A 21,579-nucleotide genomic window follows, 5' to 3' on the forward strand; every position below is an offset into this window, starting at 1 on the left:
AGCATTTAAATACAGGCGTTGGTTTTAATGAAATATATTTTATTAAGCTGTGTACTTATGTTGTGTGGAATTTAGTTTTTAGTTATCTGGAGTTCATCCATTTTGAAGTAAATGTAAGATGGTTTTTCTGATAGAAGGTGACAGAACGGCAGCAACACCGACGACCGGTTCCAACGCGTGTGAATACTTTCTGTTTCTTCAGTTGTCCCTTTCTAAAGACACAATGTTGTGTGGCTCAAGTCGCTGGGAAACGACAAACACTACTCGAAAACCACATTAGCGCTCAGCTCGTGTACGTTACACCCGAAGGCCTCGACAGACATAAATCATCGTTTACCACATAAATGCCACTAATGAGGTAAAACGTCCCGCGCTTTGTGATTCAAGTATTCTGTTGAGTTACTTCACCTTTCCTCCTCACGCATGTCCAGGTATTTCTTCTTTTCTGTTTTTAACAGCTCTTTTGATGGTTGCAACGTCTTGTTTTTTATTTTTTATTCCTCCGTGACCTTAATAAAACTTTTATTAGATGGGAAAGAAATCACTTTCCCAGATGCTGAAACACTGTCTGCCATGAGCTGAGCATCATCAGCTGCTGCTGCTGTCCACACACACACACACACTCACTCACTAACACACACACACTCACTCACACACACACACACACACGCACGCACGCACACACTCACTCACAGCCCCCCCTTTCCCGGTTGCAGTCTCAACTATCGCCATGGAAACAGCTAAGATGCCGAGCGCAGAAGAGGTGAGGTGCGTGTGTGTGTGTGTGTGTGTGTGTGTGTGTGTGTGTGTGTGTGTGTGTGTGTGTGTGTGTGTGTGTGAGAGAGACTCACGGTATAGAAAAATCTTGAAGGACGCGCATAGATTAAAGGTGAGTTTGTTTTATTGACCCTGTCGCTGAATACTCACCCACCTTCTCACGGACTCAAACACACACGTGTTTCACACACACAAACACACATGTGTTTCACACACACGCGCGCGTGATTGTACATTCTACAGTTCATCCAAGCAATTTCCTCTTTTCACACATGAACAAAAAAATGTTTGGCTTTCCTTCTCCTTGTTTCACCCAAACCACTTTGTCTCTTCCTCTCTTTTAGTCTTTCTTCTGTAAAACCTACATCTCTTTTTTTTAGCTGATCCCCAGAGGAAATCAAGCCTCCCTAAAAATGCCCGGCTGGGTTAATGCCCGGCCTCTCCCTCTCTTATTTTTCTCCCTTCCTCGCCTGCTTTCTCCCCCTCTCTCCCCCTCTCTCCCCCTCTCTCTCCCTTTTCTTCCTGCCTCTAAAGCCAGATGGGCCGGAGCTCCTTTTCTTCTGGGGGCCGGCTGCACGTGCCGAGGACACAAGGCCTCACAGCGTTTAATTCACAAGCTTTAAACGCCTCCTTCTTTTGGCCCCCGTGACCAACACCATCACCCACCTCCCCCTCCCTCCCTCCCTCCTCCCTCCGCACACTCCCTTTCTGCTCTCTGTCCTTGCTGGCCCCCTCTCTGCTCTATTATCTCTCCTCAGTTCCAGTCTTCTCGGCTTGGCTTTGTTCTGTTTCTGTCAAGTTGGATGTTTCTCCTCCTGCTCATTGTTCCCTGACGGATCTCTTTTGCACTGTTTGTTTCTTTTGAAATCTTCTCTTCACAGTAAAATGTTCTTGAATATCTACCTACTGTACACGTGCGCTTTGAGCTGTGGAGACTCCAGGTTGGAGAGCTTTTGTTTGATCAAAGTTCATACTGTGCAAACTCCATCTCCTGAGGAAGATTTGGTGATGTGATCAAAAGCTCTGGGACGGACACTAAATTGAGGGACCGTTTGGTGAATTAAGGTCAAGAATTGAAGTAACTTTATTCATTCGTTTTTCAGTCAGTCAACGTGAGCACAAGCTCACTGTCTTTAATGTGAGAACAGTCGCATGATACGGAGGCAACATGTGCCGATGTGAGGGATCCAGTGTGACACTCAGTAAAACCCTCCCAGGCAAATTTCTAATTTACGATTCTGAGCTGAACAAAATAAAATGAATTGAATTCCTGTTCCTTCTCAGTTAGCAGGTAAACTTGTTCTTTGAACGTTCCAAAAGACGACAGCAGCACAGAGGTGCACGAGGGCCACGTTTCTACACTGTGAGGGGATGAAGGCTTCTTCATTACTCATGTTTGGGCGGAGAAGATAAAGATGGAGAGATGCAGACAAGCCTTCTTTGGCCTCCTCCTCCTCTCTCAAAGCCACCGACCCTGACAGAGAAATGATGCGTGACAACAGTGAGCTGCTGTTTAATGACACTTTGTTAGGTTAATTGGTTAAAATGAGGAGAGGTGAAGAAGGTTGCATCGATCCAATCTAGTCCAAGAAGCTCTTCTTCTTCTTCTTCTTCTTCTTCTTCTTCTTCTCTTCCTCTGTTTTCAGAGCAGCCTGGCTTGGAGGCCATGGAAAGGAAGCTGCTGCTGACTCCTAATAGTTATTGAATGCGTTCTGTCTTTATTCGGGGATTATTCGGGTTAACGGGGGAATAATGAGGTGGCGAATCTTGAGGCGGTGTTGGGGGGGCAGCAGCAAAATCGATGGACACACTGAGTTAATTATGAGAAATCAATTAAAAGGAGGGAGGGAGGGAGGGAGGAGGGAGGAGGGGGCTCTCTCTTCCCCTTCGATCTTTTTCTTCTTCACCCACTAAAAATGAGGGGAAACGAGTTGTGTCTCCGTTTCACTGCACGAGCTCTCGTGCCAGTTGGTTTTAGGATGCAGAATTTTCCGGTCGAAACGCACGCGCGCGCTCACGCAACAAACTCCTCCCCTCTGCGGTCCTTTCTGAGGCAACGTGACACATGTTTGGTTTCCCGGCCCCAAAAAACCTCGAGGCTGCAGGTAAATGAGCGCACATCCCATCGGTCACTGTGCACGCGCACAGGTCAAATTGGATTTTCACCCTGATCTTACAGGGTAAACACAATCTGAAACCAAATATTTAGCAAAATAATCAGCTCATCGCCACGCACGTGAGCGTGTGCGCACGCGCTGCTCAAGCAAGTGGTGATTGTGTCAAACTAATTATCTGAAAATTAAAATTGGTCCAGATGTGTTGAAGACAGTGTGTTTTATGTCAGGCGTTTTTGTTTGTTTGTTGTACTTTTATTTTTTCAACACAAGAGCATCACGATCTGTTAAATAAAATTATATATTTAATATTGATTCAACAATGAACAAATCCATGTTTTTTACTGTTTAATATATGATTATATGGATTTATTAGTCACAAAAATACAATACATACATTTGTAGTCTACCGTAATACTTGCCCTAGTCTTGTGGAAAATAAAGCAAAGGTATTATACAGCATTATTTATTTTATCTCTAAATAAAATCAATTATTGGTTATTCTTGATTGTTCTTTAAAATATATTTGAAGTCTGTTACAATTATTCGTTTTGCATGTAAACATGTCAGCTGTTTTTTTTAATTAATAAAAATGCATGCGTCTTCGTGTTTATTTCACGAATAAAAAAAATTGTAACGGAACGAATATTTTTTAAGTAAGTCTAATAATAAATGCTCAATACAATTTCGTGTCATTCTGCTCTTAATTTTGTTCACTTTAGTGACGTTTTGATTCATGCATCGAATGACGCCGATACGCCGGAAGAACGGAAAAGAATTGGATTATTTGGCACTGAAACTATACCAAAAGGCAGTGAATAATGTTTTATTAAAAGCATCAAAGTGGATACAAACGAAATAAAATGCATGAATTAATTATATGATATAAATACATGTTTAAAAATCACGGTATAAACGTCAAGCAAGTTGCTTGGCTCTCTATTTAGTTCATAAAATAATAAATTAACATATATTTAAATAATGCATCGGGCGTCACATGTATATTGAAATATCATATTCAGGACCGACCCTTGGAAAAAAACAAATGTCTTGGAGATTAGAAAGGAATTGAAAAGTCCATTTGTCCTCGATTGTTTCATCTAAAACCCAAACTGAATCGATGAATAATAATAACTACACTTTGGGGCTCAATTTCTAAACGTTTTCCATCTAAAAGTTAAGTGTGGTGAAATGAATATTCAAATATATTTTATAGAATAAAATAAAAGAAAGATAACGTGCAGTAGAGGTGAATAATGCACGCGCGATAGAAAACGCACGCGCTGCGCGAGACATGAGGCTGTTTTACTTCAATATTCTAACAAAGACAGAAAAGCTCCTCGTGATAATTCGGCGACGGCGGCTGCGTCTCCCATTTTCCCATCAATTTCCGCGGAACGTCTGTCGGCGACGGCCTTGCGAGCCCAGACACAGACGCCTTGACCCCCCGGGGTCAAAGGTCAGCCGGCCAATCCGCCATTACCGTCCGTCTCTCTGCGGACGCCGGGCGGACCCGCGTAAGTACCGCGTAACAGCGCCTCTTTTCTCCCAAACTAGCGCTGAGTTCGCCGTTAGCTTGCGGCACAAACCGGTTGTTGGTGCCGAGTGAATGAATTCGTTGACTCGACGTTGTTTCCCGTTAGCTAACCTCACGGCCGCTGTCACGGCGTTGCCCTTAGCTGCCCCAGTGCTAAGCTAACGAGGAGCTAGCTCGTTGCCCCTAGTTGCCCTACAGTGAGAGATGTGCTGCAGGTTGACTGGCGACAGAAAAGCAGACTAACTCACAAAAAGTCATTCATTGGATATTATAAATAAACGGAGCAAATATTTTAAAGGAAACCCACAGTTTACACCTTCAGAATGAAATTCTTTAAAGTAATTCTATTTCTCATGAATTACAATTCGTGCTGCTTTTTCATTTTTGCCTTTCTACGTTGTTATTGAGGCAGGTTACCTACATGTCATCCTACATTACCCCCCCTCACCTTAAATGTATAAATGTAATCCCGACGAAAAGCTGATTATCAACTCTAAATTACGAGGGACAGTTGCGTAATCATCAAAATGCTGCGACGTTAAAGTTGTGCAGCTCAGCTCAAACTGTAGACAATATTCCCTCCATCGCTCCGTGGAGAATAGGGATCAGGACTGTCCGCTGACTGATAAGGAAAGAAAAGCCCCTCGCTCATACCCCCCCTGGTCCACTGGCGTCTCTGTGTTACTCAGCACTACGGACGCGATTCCACCCCAATGGACTGATAACAACTACGGCCGTTTCTTTAACTTCACTTGACGTTTCAAAACAGCGTCAAAAAGAAACAATTCACTCAGGTTTCAATCCGTGTCACACACTTGTTTTCTGCCGTCAAACGGCTTCCGGCCAACGTGTGATTTGTGCAGTCGTGACTCCATTGCTGCATCGACTCGTCGTTGTCTGTATTGACATGTGTGTGAACCGCGCAATCGTCCACATTTGACCATGTCTTCCTCAATAAGTAGTGGAAATGAAGCTTGGGAGGTCAGGGAAACAGTAACTCTCCTCCGATTGATTTCCAATAATCTGCTCCTTGCCTGTCTGATCCGCGGGACCTGGGCTACTGGCGGGAAGGGGGGGGGGGTTGTCAGGTTTTGCCCTGCCAGGTGTTGCCTTGGTGACCGGCGTGGTGATAATAGCAGTTAATGAGATCTTAACCTCGAATAAGGAAGAAGATGGAAGCGATGAGCGTGCGCAGGAAGGAGTACAGACGTTTTTTATCAATGGATGACCCTCGACCTGATCAATACCGCAGGCGTCCATGACAAGCACTCCGACCCCTTCCCTCACGGCGGCAATAAATCCCATTGCTTAGTAACAGACTGTTAGTACACTGACATTCATTTAGTCCGCACTAAAACACACACGCACACACACACAAGTGCGCGTACGTAGCATACACACGGCTCGCATTAAAGAGACGGCGCCGCGGTCGGACGGCTCTTTGTCCAGCTGGTTAGGATGCAGGCGGAAGATCGTGCCCTCCAGGTCAAAGGTCAACTTCATCCCAGACACCTGACCTCATCTACCAAAGGTTGACCTCTCTGGGCCAGGGCTGTGTGTGTGTGTGTGTGCGTGTGTGTTTGTGTCTAAGGGGGCTGAGAAAGACGGAATTTAATGTCAATTGTTTTATACACAAGCTGGTGTGTGTGTGTGTGTGTGTGTGTGTTACTACCGAAGTGATAGATCGAGGATGGCAGTAATTCAGAATATAAAGGCAATGAGAACCCTGTTTTATGTTTACTCAGGTTTTACCTGCTTGCATCGTAAAGGCAAAGGAGTGAATGAAATTAGAGCATTTTGGAATCAGAAGAGCGAGAGACGCTTTCAGCCGTGATCGGCCTTCAGGTCCTTCTCACTTCGCCAGCAGTCCGTTCCTCCTCCTCTCCCCATCGGCTCCACCACCCCTCCATCCCTTCATCTCTCCACGGCTTTCTGGCAAATTATCCCCTGACCTTGACTCATGGCCTCAGACACACACACAGAATGACACACTCACACAGGCATTAACTCACACGCACAGGCTCTCTTACCGCGGCCATCGAAACGCACACATACTGCGCTGCACTATTGCAGCCTTCTGCAGGAACTTAGCTGACGCGCATTGCGTCTTTGAAAAGACGTCGAAGGGGGAAATGCTGTGTTTAAAGCAATATTTTGGAGGCATTCCTAAAAATCTATTTTAAAGTTAACCGGGCACAATTGAAACATATGTTTCTCCCAACGTTGGTACGGTAAAATCTGTCTTACTACAGTTTGTTTTAAAATGACGCCAAAACTAATAGTTTGAACAAAAAGGTGTGTATGATTTGTTTGACATTTGCATGACCTGTAGTAGCAAACAGGAAACATTTGGGGATGGTTTAATGTTCTAGCAAAGAGGGATTCTTGTTGTTTTTATTCAATAGAAATAGCTTTGCAGAGTGTTGACGGGCACAACGTGCAGAAAAACCAGCAGTGAGTTTAGTACGAGTGAAGATCTCTTGATTAACGATCCAATAAAGTTGCCGTCTGTAATCAGCACGGTGAATATAACGTTTCCTTCTTATGACTGGTGCTGATTCACATTCCGCCCACAAAAGTGGATCTTTTATACGACACCCTCGGAAATTCCCACAATGGGACAAATAAATGACGTGTTTCAAGTTGTCTTTGTTCAACAAGCAGCCTAATCACCCAGAAGCTTAGTTCCCTCCTTTCCCCTCAGAGCCCAGAGGAAGCCCCAAGTCACCGCTCACGTTGCACGCAAACCACAAGGAATTAAGTTCAAGGTTGGTGCTCGTTCTTACAATTCTCCCGATGTGCTTCTTGTGTTCGCAGCAAATTACCGCAATCAAAGGATGGCGCTGCCTCACTCCATTGCCCCCCCCACCCCCCCGAGTCCTTGCACAGCAATCACGTCATCCCAGAGGTTCAAAGATGAAGGTGAGTGGGTGGGAGGAGGAGGAGGAGGGGATGTAGGATGAAAGCCGGGTGGAAATAAGCCTGGCCGTGCACTTGTGTTGCCCTCCCCTCACTCCCCCTTTCCTCCCCCTCCCAAAATATTCTTTTCCTTCTTCCAGCTCTCCTTCACCCCCTAATCCCTCGCTACTCCACTGCATATGTTTCCTAATCCGGAGTGTGTGGGAGGCCCATAACCCCCTCCTCCTCCTCCTCGTCCTCCTCACCCCCTCACACCTCCACCCTCGCCTTTCTCCTGCCGGCTGTGATGCTGTAACCTGCCTCCATTCCTCTTTCTTTTAGCCCCGGTCTCCACTCTGTCTTTCTCTCTGCAGCTCTTATCGTTACACCGCAGCCCCCGTTCAACAACTTCCCCTCTTACCTCCGCCTTTCCCTCTCGTTTTGCTTTCATGGTTCATTTCATTTCTTGCTTTTTCTCCTCACTTCTCTTATGTCTTCTCTTCACCTCTGTCTGCCGAATCTCTAGGAAATGACATTTTAACTACACACTGAGGATTCAGATGAGCCCGTTTATTACAATATACTCAAACTATTGAGTCCAAATTCACTATCACACACCTAATATATTTCATCTTCATTTACTAAGTGTCCAACAACCCCAGAAAGCAGATCTTACAGGTAATTTTGAAAGGATGAGCAGTGTGTAGGAGGGAGGGGGGGCAGCGTCCCAACACATCATTGTGAGCGGGCAGGTTTGCGCTAGCTGGATGCTAGTAGCTTCAGCTGGATGCTAAACAAAGGTTTGTCTCCCAGAAGCGCCCGTCGAGCTTCCGCTTGTCTCCCCGTGGTGTTTGTGCAGATGTGATTTGTTGTCTCGTTTCTCCCGGTGTGGATGTAATACAAAATACAAACGTTTAAAACTACACGGACCCCATTGCTTCGACCCGCGGCGCTGCTCTGATTCTCCGCTGCAGTGGCACTACAGCACGAGCTGGTTAGCATTCTCATTTTAGCAGATATCTGTCTTCACTGTAACCTCTTTACATTTTGCTGACCGTGTTAGTTTTCAAGCCTTTTAAACAAAAAGCAGCCAGATCTCACACATTCCACTCGTAATGAATTGATCATATTGGTGGTGGGGGGTTTGTAGGGTATCAAACTAGTGCTTTTCTCTTTTTCTCAACACTTGATTAGTTTCCAACAGTTTCTCTGCTGCTCATTCATCCTTTATTTCTTTTTTTCCCTCCAGCTAGCTGTCTTATTTTCTCTCAGGTGATTTCATTCTCTCCCCTCTCCCTCATTTCAGCTTCACACACACACACACACACACACACACACACACACACACACACACACACACACACACACACACACACACACACACACACACACACAGAGGCTTTTTGTCCTGCTTCTCCTCTTGCTTCACCCCATTACTGAATAGTATTCCCGGAGCCTTTTGTTGAGCCTTGTATAGGCACATGCCAAGTCAAGTTATTTCAGAGCGGTTTCAATGGAATTACCCCCCCAAATAATCTCCTTTTGCTGCCCCCCTAAAAAATGAAAAGTAAGAAAGGACGGCAGAAAGGACGAGAATAATGCAGAAACGAACCAGCGCCCTGGACACAGAATAAGCCTGTAGTTCCACACATGAGAATGTCAAAAGATTAGAGAGTGTACATGTTAAAGACGCACAGAGGAATCTGCGATGCAGTGCGGAGTAAAGCCGCCTAAACGGGGCTCTTCTCAGCTGACCTCCAGCTGCTCGATGCATACGGAATAACATTTTAGGAACAACAACAGTTGTTGTTTATATTAGTTCTCACTTTAAAGCTTAAACAAACACGTCGGTAGCACTAATGAATAATTTAGCATGCGGGAAACGAGACTTGGTCATTGTCAACGCTCGCAGCTACGGAGACGCACGTCGCCCGAAACAGCGCACGCCGCTTCCCACACAGAACACGCAATCAACCCGCACGATGGCACTTCTAACTGAACCGTGACCACAGGATGTGAATCACCGCACGCTACGTGTGTTCTGAATGGAGCGCTTTGTGTCTTTATTTCAAAGACAGCAGCTTTTCTTTTATCTTTAAAGACCGTTGCGTTGTTTGATCGTGACAGCCGGCGTTGTTTAGACGCTGTTTCCCGCGCTGTCCCCTCGCAAACAAGTATCCACCGTTTGTCAAGGCTGCGTGAAGTAATGCGGCTGTATCGCATTATTAGATTAGTGGAGTCGTACACAGATATGAGGCACTGAGAGGAAACATTAGCTTGTGCGTATCATCAGCCCCCCTCAGGTATTTACAGGTGGGTTTATATGCGTGTTTGTCGATACATACATATATATATACACACGCACATCCACGTGTGTGAGCATGTGTCAGTACCAAGTGTCACATCGATAGGTTAATAGCTGCTGTGTCAGATTCAGTTACTCTCTGATTAGTTGACAGTTCACTAATCCACACGGCACCCTGAGTTATGGGCCCGGCCCATTGATTTCCAGCCTGCCTGCCAAGCCACGAGGAACTCAGGGGTCGTAACAGAGACCTGCCGCTATTGATTGGCCCCAGATCAACCCCACCGCCGCCTCCCCATCGCACACACACACACACACAGCCCCACCGCAGTGCTACGGCACGCGGCCCTGCCGTACCTGCAGATACTCTTCTATGGTTCTCCTCTCGCTGCCCATCTGCCCCGTCGGTGTCTCTCCCAGCATGCCGCTCGGTGTCTCCATCACTCAATTCTTTTTAGGGATAAATATTTCATATTGACAGATTTTATGAGTTGCAGGAGGCATCTAGGAAACCGCTCCTCTCTCTCCCTCTCTCTCTCTCACTGCCCCACCCGACGCTTCCACATCCTTTCATCTCCATCGGCCAGATAAAGCAATATCTCCACCCACAAACCTTCGTCTTCTGTTGACTCCAAAGGTGGCCGCCGAACATCTTTAGTCAGTTTGGTCCGTCTGTTAATGCTCTGAATCAGAGCAACCTTAGTTAGTCCCTTTGCCTGATGTCGCTGCACATCCAAGAATAATTAAAATAAGACGCAATACAGATTTGCAATACACCATTTTTTGTGTTTTTGTTTGTTGCTCCTCTTTATTCTTAATATTTATAATACACATTTCTAACTGGTACAATAGTTTAAGAAAACAACATACACACATTTACATGCATTTATTTGTCAATACATTGCAGATGTGCTGAATCTGAGTTGTGTTGCTGGTCGTTGTTCTCTGGAATCGGGTGCCGGCAGGCATGAACCTGGTGGCTCACACCTGAAGGGCCTGCAGGTCAACGCTCTGGGCGTCGCTCTCAGATAGTTGCATGTAGATTGTAACTTTCTGATGGGGAAGGAGTCCCAGTGGAGATGCTAATTCATAAAGGCTTTCTTCTAGCTGACCGTCCCAACTCACACGTAATTAATTAGCCACCTGCACCCATGCGTTCGTCAGCAGCTATGTGTCTACTGTCGGTGCGTCGCAATGCAAACCAGGGGCCTTTGTGCTCCCGTCGGGTCTTAGGACCTCCCAGGAAGAACGGGCATCTTTGGTACCTCGCTCAGCCTTTACTGACCGCGGATTAGCAGCCAAATATGGATGTTTTTATCAAACACAATGGGCGATATAGAAAGCTCGATTCAACCTGGCACTTTCTAACTTCACAATCGTATTCCTTCTTCTTTGATCATTGTGTTCATCCTGCTCTCTTGTGCAGATTGTTGTGAGTGAGCTGACGGACCTGGATTGAAACATGCAGCCCGACAGGCCAGTTCCGCTGTAAAGGCATTTCCTTCCACTGACCCGTAAGCATTATTCAGCCCTCTCTCTCCCCCGTCTCCCCTCTGCCTCTGTGTAAGCATTGGCTTGTGGGTGGTGGGGGGTTGTTAAACATTTTTCTTCCTTGTTAATTGTTTTGACTTGTGCCATTGGCATCCCGATTAGGCCCCATTGATTTCCCACTGCTAAGTGCATTGATTTCTACATTTCTCATTGATCCCCGCTTCTAAATCTACCCACACACACACACACACACACACACACTGTGTGGGTCTGTGTCTCTTTCCCTCCATGAGCACCACGCGGGGCTGCGGGCCGTGTGTTCGAGAGCAAGTGAGGGGAAGACGGACGGAAAGGGAAGCCGATAGAGAGTAAACATGGAGGAAAAAAGATGAAGAGAAACAAGATTTGAGACCCGAGTCGATGGTGTTTATGTTCCACAAGAAAAGGGATTTGTGTGAATAAGACGCACGCCTCATATGAGAAGTGTGCATGGGTGTGTGTTGGAGACGGAGAAAGTCTTCAGGAATCTTTGGTTGTTCTCATGCACCATAACTAAGGGATATGTTTTAAACAGAGAAGCCTCCCCATGCTTGAAATACAACAAAGATACCTTTAAAAACATATTAATATGATCCATCATTTATCTTTGGGTTTCTGCCTTGTTTTAAAAGAATCCTCAAAACTTCAACTAAATCTGTTTTACAGATACATTTTGATCAAATTTGTAAATTTGAAGTGCATTGAGCGAGTCTGTGTGAAATGCTATTACAGCACCAGAATACTTGAAGAAAGATGACATTTGAAACACCTTTCAGCTTTTTTTCCAGTTGTGTCGGGCTATTCTCGTTAACACACACTCTCTCCTGCCTCTTGATCGTATTCCATGGTGTCCAGGAGAGTCGGGTCTGATCCTCTCAGTGTTTAAGGCTCTCATCTCCTCCCACGTCTGCAACGTACACACACACACACACACACACACACACACAGACTGCATGAGCTGGAAAGCTCCATCCATGTCATTGGCATTACCTCGAGCCTTGATGCTGCATTTGTGCTAAGCTAAGCTGTTTGGGCCTCCCTGAGCATGAGAATCCTGACTGACTGTGTGTGTGTGTATCTTTTTTCGTGCATTTGTGCATGTTACGGTGGGTTTGCATGTACGTGAATATGTTGCACGAGTGTGTCGGTCTGATTTTTTCCGTGCTTTCATGCTCGTTCCGGTGCGTTCTCCACTAAGCATGTACATACATTTGTGTCTGAATCAGTGTGTGTGTGTGTGTGTGTGTGTGTGTGTGTGTGTGAGCAAAGCAAAGGCCATGTGACCCCCTGTCACCACCCCCCTCCCCGCCTCGCAACTCACATTATACGTCTTTAATCCATTACAACCAATCCAGGATGAAATAGGATGCAGAGCATGCGTGTCACACAGTCACACAAAGTCCAAATACAACCTGCCAACAATGAGAGAGAATATGCATGAAAGAAATACGGAGATAAGAGACACAGGAAGACCTCCAGCCAGAGAGAGATACGTATTCGCAAACCGATTTCCCAGCGAGCTCGTGAGCTGTAAGCAAGAGCATCGATCGCGCCTCGATGATCGCATCAAGGCGGCGCATCGACAGCGACGTGTTTTGCTCCCCTCCGCAGCCTTAAGAGCAATAATGGACATGTAGGAGAGGTATTGGCAGGACCGGGACGGCCCATCGACAACCTGTCGCCATTGATTACTTAGTCAGGTCGTAAGAAGAAAGGGAGAGAATCAGAGAGAGAGGAACACAGATCAAATGTCAATAATGTGTGTGTGTTTATTAGGGTCACTGTCTCCTGAAAGACTCCCCTCTGTGTTCAGTGTGTGTGTGTGTGTGTGTGTGTGTGTGTGTGTGTGTGTGTGTGTGTGTGTGTGTTCATAATAGTCCATGTAACAATAAGTAGTAACTCTCTCCTCTTCAGTGTCAGTGTGTGAATAATGTATTAAATTGTGATGTTAGAGAGGTAGTGATTGTTGCCTTTCTCTCGCTCGATCTTGTGCTGTGTGTGTGTGTGTGTGTGTGTGTGTGTGGTTACAGTGGTAGCAGAGGGGTAGGAGGTGATATAATTGTAAGCCCGTATTGATTGCGCCCCATCTTGTTATTGATGAGGGAGAATTTAATTCAACCAACTCGTTTGTCAACATGACACCGCCATTTAACAATGAACTCTCTCTCTCACGCGCAGACAGAGAGGATGAGATCTAATTCTGCGGTGTGTTCACTTATAGCATTCAGGTTGGGCTTTTCTTGCGATATGTTTGTATTTTTCGCTGTTTGAATACCAAAGCCTACTGATCCGATACCATCATAGACTTATATAAATCATTACTTACGTAATAATCTTTCATATTTTGATGTAATGTTTTTTTTTTAAGAGAAACTGTCCTTGGTAGACTGTGTGTGTGTGCGTGTGTGCGTGTGCGCGTGTGTGCGTGTGTGTGTGTGTGTGTGTGTCTGTGTGCAGCTGATCAGAAGTCCGTTATGAGCCCACGATGTCAGACAAAGCAACCGCAGCAGGTTGCACAGGAGTTATGAAAGGAGAGATATAGCAGGAGGGGGAAAGAACATATTGCTATTGATGAGGCCCTCCGTGCGCCATATTCTTCCCCTCTCCTTCAAATCAGCCCTCCCTCCCCCCTCACCCTCCCCCCCACGTGACGGACGCACAAAACACACTATATTCTACAAGAAATAATTGCTTTTGTCTGGAAGGAGTTTGGGTCGGGGCTCCTCTGCGCTCGGCCCTCGCTCAAAGAGGGGGGCTCTGGAGGGACAACCGGTCGCTTCTCTACACGCCGCCTCCTCCCCCTCCTCCCCCTGCTCCCTTTCTTATTCCTCCCTCTCTTGTTCGTTGGACACGCGGATGTCATCTGTCAACGGGGAGTGGGGTTTTTAATGGGGGGGCTTTGTGATGGGACGTGTGTCAGCACATGAAGAGCTGCAGCGGGTAGCGGATCAGAGGACACCGGTCTGGGAAAAGGACAAGTAGTAGTCAGGGTATTAGTACACGCACAGGACGGGCCGTAGCACTGCACACTGCTATAGGAGGAGCAGGAGACGTAAAGACACGTAATACAAGTGGCGTCAAAGGGGGAAGAGAAGAAGCCCAACTATTACCTAGTTAATAGTATTAATATGGCAGCAGGAACAAGGAACACGTCGTGGAGGAAGAATACAGTGTTATAAAGATCTGTTGTATCAGCAGTAGAAATGTGGACTATAAAAGTGGTATATTACTAAGATAGACTAGAAGTCACAGTATTAATACTAAAATATTACAAACGATGTGTACTAAAATTAGTAGTAAAAAGAGAAATAAAGTGATGGTCATTGCCGCCAGTAGCTTTAATAGGATGGAATACAATAACGGTTTTTCAGCATAGAGTTGTGATTCATATCTCAGTGATGCTTGTGAAGCAACAGCTGACGATGGCACTTTTTAAGTAGTACATAACTGTGACGCATGTGATACGAGACAGTACTGCGTCAGGAAGCTGCCCTTCCTCTCCCTGCATAGACATTATCTCTGCAAAGAGCCCGAGGCCTTAATACGCGAAGGCCATAATTGATCGATAACTTATTAACGGCTCAGTCACACCTCAGAGTCGTAAGTGTGTGTGTGTGTGTGTGTGTGTGTGTGTGTGTGTGTGTGTGTGTGTGTGATTCACTCTATTTTCTTTATTGACTGCGATATTTAGCCTATAGATTTTTCTATTTAAAAAATCCATGTGAGTGATAATCTGGAGTGTAAATGCAGAGCGCGGATCGGGGTGGAGCAGGGAGGGGGGCGACACACACACACACTCACACACACACACACACTCTCACACACACACACTCACGCAGGCTCCACTCACCACGGCAACTACAACCTTCTCACCGACCCTTTTAATAGGAAAAACAGTCAATCTTGATCCAGCTGCACTGAGGTTTTAGCCTTCCCGAGCCCCCAACAAATTATTAATTTAACACCCGTGGCCCTTGTAGTATTTGATTATTCACCTCTGTGAGGGGGGGGGGGTGCAGGGATAAATGAGCTGAGTGCTGCAGGTGACCTTGCGTTAGCCGGACCCACGTACATCTATGAGAGGGAGAGATCCACCTGCTGAAATATACATCAAAGCCCCCCCCCCCCCCCCTCCCCTCCTACTCCACCCTCTTTGAATTCATGTCTGCACATTGTGAAGGGGTGATCGATTCCTTCGGAGGCCGGCGATGATGTGATTATTGGCTTCATTATAATGAAGTAATCACAGGCTCAATTGGCCGGATCCGTGCTCGTGCATGGGGCGCGAGTGCGTGTGCTTTCACAACACTGGTCAGCACGCGCACCTGGAGAATAAATCCCTCTTATGAAATGTGGACTATATCGTACATGCACGCGCCTCCACACGGGGAACTTTAACTCCCATCAGACAACACGCGTTCACGTTCAAGTGTGCGCGGAAGGAAAACGAGCGGAGCAACGGGGGCCGTTTGTGAATGTGCATATGTGTCGGGGTGAAGGGGGTGAAGGGAGACGGAAGGGGGGTTAGGGGGAGAGAGGGGAGGGGAGAGGAGGAAAGCCGGTTGGGGGAAAAAAAGTGGGGGGCAGGGTCTCTCCGTCTGCCTCCCCGGACGCAGCGCGTCGCCGTGCCAGAGTGCGTTCATGCTGCGCGCCGGAGGACCGAAAAACCCACCGGGGTGCCCACAATAAACGGAGGGGGACGCGGAACCGTGCGGCTAGAGAGAGGGGGAGAGAGGGCGAGAGAGAGAGAGAGACACTGGCGAGGCACAGCCAAAGAAAAGACACTACCGCTTAAAAGGAGAGAAAGGGGCTCGATCATCTCCCTCGTGTTTCATCTGCCCGTCATTGCAGGAAGAACGCAGGAGACAGGTGTACTTATTTATTCATTTATTTATCTATCGATTTGTTGCTGTAATTAGGGACCCGAGGTATAGAGAGGGAGAGAGAAGGGGGTGGGTGGGGGGGGGGGGGGCGCAGCGAGGGGAGGAGAGGGAGGAGCGAAAGTCAGACAGGAGGTGCCCGTAGCCTTACTTTATGATTTGATTATTCCCATCTTTTTCTTACCAAATAATAGCGCCGCGCTTTGCCGCCGCGTCGCTTTGTGTTCGTGTATTCTTCAACAAGCCAGCCAGCTACTAAACCAAATCTTAGCGACAACCAAAAATTAGAGAAGCAACTCTACCCGGACAGTCGTTTGCGCCCCCCTCCCGTCCCCCCCCGTCTCCCCCTCGCCGGAGGATTCCCCGGCTGGACGGTGCGTTCCCGTCTGAGACTCTCCATGCCAGTGGCGGCGAGGAGAAACCCGAAACCAAAGCACACCCCGGTCCGAGGAGGAGAGGCGGAGAGCCCGCCGCCGTCTTTACGCACCAACCGTGTGGACAAAATAAATGGGAGTCCGGCCGTTTCTGCGCTACGCGTCCAGTGGAGAGCGGCTGACTCGGGACGCGCGATGAGAACGGGTCCGGCCCGCGCCAGCCTGTGTGTGGATACCCGCTTCGCGTCGTCCACCCAACGCGTGTAGCTGCGCCGCGCGGGAACGTGCGTGCCTGCGCGTCGGGACTCGTTGACCCCGAGAAGAAGCAAGTTTTAAGCGGGCGCCGCGATCGCCGCCTGCATCCCCGGGAGCCGCAAACGCCTCACATCCAAACAGCGACACGGAGATGTGAATCCCGCGGCTCGTGCTCCTCTCTCCTCCTCCTCCTCCTGCAGCCACCCGGAGAGCGCGCGCAGAGCTGGCCAGAGGTCGACGGAAGCAACGACGGATGAGACAAGAAGAAAAGTGAGCCCAGAATAAAAGAAGGCAACGAACAGCGACCCCCAGGTCGACAGAGGACCATGTTTGTCCCCCTGCCGGTCCCCTTCGTCTTTCAGAGAACAGCGTCCGACTACAGCGCCTGGAGACTCAAGTCCTCGCTGGCTCCGCGGTCCAGCCCCGGTAAGGGAACATTTAGGCTGCCGGTGCCTTTTTAATCTCCACTGTGCCCCCAGAAAAAAAAGAGAACAAAACACGATATGTTTTTTTAAAAGCTTTATCAGTATCTTTGTTTCTAACGTGGTAGATTTAATATTACACAACCTCCCGTGTCTCATCTGGCTTCTCACATTGAATAACGGGCCAATGAACTTGGATAAATCCCATGAACCCATGAAATTTACATTTGAATGCTCTCTATATTTTAACTTAATGTGACACAACATAAAACTCATGTCAAGCTTTTATTATAGTTATTTTTTAGAGCTGGAAGATGTGCACTCCAACGCTTAACTTGATAAAAAGAAGAATTCTGCTGAGAAGTTTAAATGATTTGTATAAAATTCAAACCAACATCACACCACAATCACTGCTCCAAATAACAGGTGAAAATCTATGAAAGAATCAGAAGAATAAAGCTCTTTTTTCACTTCACAATATTTCCTCTTGCATCTGCGCAAAGAGAAACAAGCTCAAATTCATCATTAAAGGCAAAGAGGTTGATTGAGGTACTCACTTGAATCCGAAATGTAAAAGGCAAAACATGTGAGCATGAATGTTTGGCTCATTAGCCTCCATCACAATCTTTCCCCTCATTGCCGGCAATCCCTCCTCCTCGACCTCCATCCCAACTGCTGCCTCTCTCCTCTCCTTCACTCCTCCTCGGCCAGGTTGGGCTGAAATATTCATGGTCACCTATCGATTACCAGGTATCGATCTCTGACATGGCGCCGCGCCGAAAAAAACAGGAGTACAGTTGAAGTTTGTCTTTACTGGAGATGACGTCAGACGAGAAAAAGAAATGAAACGCTAAATGACTGAGAATCAAACGTCTGTCGAGTTATTTGTCACAAAACGAAACTAATATTCTTATAGTTGGGCCATCTCTGCAGTGACTGTCAATCGATGGTTGGTTACCATAACGACCTGATCATGGCCCCATGCTGTGATCGCTCTGATATTGCTGCGGTGACTTGCGAGGTCAATAAAGGGCAGCAGTGCTCTTTCTGCTTTTTTATTTCCACCTGACTATGATGCTGCTGAAGGGCGTTTCTGTGATATTATTGCTATTGTTAATACAGCTCACAGTAACGCGCTCATACGGGAAAAAAAGGTGGCAACGCAATCACCATTTAGCGAATTAACAGGTGGACGGTTTGAATGAACCAATGAGAGGAAAACATGAGCAGCATCTCTCCCCCACTGAGGAAATGAAGGGGTCCGGAGGCCTTTTTACAATATTGAAATGCTGTCGGCGTGATGAAGCAGCCACAATGCGCACCAGGGACGTGAAACCTGGTCGGAGATCAAAGGCCAACACTCATCCACTCGTCTCCCCGTCGCTTTGTCTTCCTTCCACTTCTCCTCCGACTTTCATCTTGATGAGGGAGGAAGTCAGAATCCCCCTGTTGCTTCTCTCTCGCTCTCGCGCTCTTTTTTTCTGTGAAGTATTCATTCACTTGACACAAAAGCCTTTTCAGTGAAATGCAAACTCTGTCTCTCTGTGTCCGTCTCTCTCTGTCTCGTTCCCCATGGACGGGGGACGATGTTGAATTGGATTTGCCTGGTGTGATTTGGCCGGGGCCCCATAAGCCACTTTAGCTAAATCTGTTACCCACAATCCTCCGTCTCCCTCTCTGTCTGACCTGCTCCCTCGACCAAGGTGTGCATCCCTACGATTGCCTGCACCAGGAAGTGCGCGCTTCAGTGTGTGTGTGTGTGTGTGTGTGTGTGAGCACGTACCCGGGTGTTTGCATCAGAGTGAGCAGACGGGGGTGTCCGAAGTGCGAGGTGAGGCGAGTGAGGTTCAGTGGAGGAAGACGAGTTCCTAAACAGCAGACGCCAGCAGTGGTTCTACAGTGGATCTGAAGCAAAGGCTTATGGGGGTTTTACTCAGCTTGACTCTTTAACGCCGCGCCGTCGAGACTGCTTGCCTCAGCTCAGCCGGGCCTCGACGCGCCACCGGATGGGATTTGTTATCGGAGGAACGGCCGCGTTGTCTTTGCACATTTAGTCGTCTCATTTGGTCGCCTGATTATATATATATATATGTGTTGGATTGTTTGCTGTCAGTGTTAAAGGAAAGCCTTCAGTCTAAATCCTGTTTAGGAGCTCCGTGCACTAGTGCAAGTATTGGTACTGTAGATCTAAAATAAATGGAAATGTTTAGGGACGCTGAATGTAGTAAAAGGGCATTTTAATTCTTTTAAATATTGTACTGTATTAAACCAGCTGACTGTGCTGCTACACAGCAACCTTTCAAAAACAGTCCTTTTTGAGGCCTTATTCATTATTCATTATTTATTTTTTGACATGTCATTTGCGTTGCAGTAAAAATATAATACCGCTCCGAAAAATCCAAAGTCTGTGCATAGATTTTTACGGCCAGTAGTAATTGCAGTAATTGCATTTGTTGCTTTTCAGATTTAGGTCTTTATATGCGAGAGGGTTCGACACCAAACGCCAGTGGACAGCTTCATTTAGAGCATTTTATCTGTGTGCGGCTCAGAGACGTGACCAGACGGTCTAGCGCTGCTGTGCTGGTTTTTCAGGGGGGGGGGGGGGACCTGTGGGGGAACCGTCCCCCCCGTCCCCGCTCTGCGGCGCAACAAAGGAAATCTAAATGCTCTTTTTTTTTATTTGATGTACACTGCCGTAAAATCCTCCAGGGACACCGTGCCCCACATAAAACGGAGGGCTGTCAAATTCACAGAGAAAAGGCACGTGTCTGGATTGGGGGGGTGCGGGGGTCTTCTCCAAGAGGCCTCTGTAGTTCTTCAGCGCTGTGTTGGTGTTTCACTCTCTCTGTTCTACTGTCTGCTTTTCCTAGTTCGTTCACCTCTTTACACAGTGGAACACGAAGCGACGTGGAGCCACAGAAGAACACAGAGAGCCTGGTGACAAACGCGTTCATGCACGAGGAAACGAGGCAGACAAACACGCGTCTATCCGGTAAATCCAAACGAGCGCCGGGGAAACACGCTGGGACAATACGGCCGCGCGGCGGCAGCGCGTCCGCTGCTCGACTCGGCTCCATCCTTTAATAACCGAGCGGAGGAACTTTGATTGCAGAGTTCAAAGCCGGGCCTGCTGCCCACACACACACGCACACACACACACACACACACACAGGGCTCCATGCTGCTCAATAACTACCTCCTCTCCCACCCAGTATCTTCACCTCACGCTGCCCAGGAGGGGGTTGTGTTGTCTGGGACACACCAGACTAAGGACCCGATGCCTGGATTTATTGGCTGTGTGTGTCTGTGTGTGTGCACGAGGTGTGCATAAGCAGGAATTTGCACAGTTGTCTGTCTACTATTTTGCTTTGGTTCGGGAAAGTGAGAACTGGCTATTTGTGTGTCCGTGTGCGTGCGTGCTGCAGGCACAGGTAGACCGTAATCGCACGCTGAGGTCAGTTATAGATCCGTGTGGCGTGTGCGGTTCATCTGGAAAACCGCAAGCTCATGGCTGCCCATTGTGTGAGTGGTTTTAACCTTCCACCGCTATTGATTAGCCAGCATTGACTACTCTCCCGCCACTCCAGTGCCGTGTGTGTGTGTGTGTGTGTGTGTGTGTGTGCGTCTCTGTAGACTGTTGAAATGTTTGCATTCTAACGTTCTATATTGTGTGTGTGTGTGTGTGTGTGTTTGTTCAACCCTGTGCGCTAGGTGACAGGAACGACTGCAGCGGATGTGTAGGAATGCGAGAAAAGTGAGGAAACCTGCGTCTGTGTGTGAGTGTGCGTGAGTGTGTGTGTGTGTGTGTGTGCGTATGGATCAGATTTCGGCGCCGGTGACTCCCGGTGCTAACGTGATTGCGAATGACAAAGCGTCCAGGCGGGTTTGTTAGCTCCATAATGGGGAATCAATAGACACAACACAGATGTCAATACAACATGCTTTATTGTGTTAAGCCCCCTCGCCCCCACCCAGGGCTCTGCACGCACACACAGACACACACACATCTATTTCACCCTCCCACATTTCCATACAGTAAGTGCTCTGAAGTGGGACAGTTCAGTATCTGTTTGTACTTTTTAAAGAACATTTTGGTCTCGACAATATGCACTCCGGTGGTGTGCGTCTGCCAGCGCTCACACCTCACGGAGAAAGGGCCTCTTCTTTATCCGGCACGTCATTGACTTTAGTGAATGTGTTAGAGATCATTTTTATCAGCTTATTCTGACTAAAGCAGAGGCACTGAGCGCATTGCTGTCTGTGTGCCAGCAGAAAAATACAAACCACACACACCGCGTTATTAAAGGCAAACGGTTCTTTCCCACACACACAGACACACACACTCTGATTGCAGCAGAGTACACACAGACATGCGGAAACCTTTTGTCTTTGCTACACATAGGTGCTAAAAGTCATTTCACACCGCGGACACTACCTGCTGTGCGGATATGGAAGAAAACAAAAACGTAACCAAATATGGTCAGTTG

General features: G+C 47.3%; 2 protein-coding genes across 3 annotated transcripts in view; one reads left to right on the plus strand and one right to left on the minus strand.

Moving 5' to 3' along the window:
- LOC120826863 (H-2 class I histocompatibility antigen, K-D alpha chain) overlaps nt 1–21,579 on the minus strand; it is a 233,836-nt gene that overhangs the window by 104,127 nt on the left and 108,130 nt on the right. The gene's annotated exons all lie outside the window — the stretch shown is intronic.
- LOC120826860 (POU domain, class 2, transcription factor 1) overlaps nt 15,758–21,579 on the plus strand; it is a 48,928-nt gene continuing 43,106 nt past the window's right edge. For both annotated transcript variants that reach the window (XM_078080732.1, XM_040189430.2), the window contains exon 1: nt 15,758–17,096. In XM_078080732.1, coding sequence (XP_077936858.1) covers nt 16,997–17,096 — 100 coding nt within the window. In that variant the 5' untranslated portion in view covers nt 15,758–16,996. The remainder of the gene's footprint in view (nt 17,097–21,579) is intronic.

The sequence above is a fragment of the Gasterosteus aculeatus genome, chromosome 10 (genome assembly GCF_964276395.1).
Source record: "Gasterosteus aculeatus chromosome 10, fGasAcu3.hap1.1, whole genome shotgun sequence".
Lineage (NCBI taxonomy): Eukaryota > Metazoa > Chordata > Actinopteri > Perciformes > Gasterosteidae > Gasterosteus > Gasterosteus aculeatus.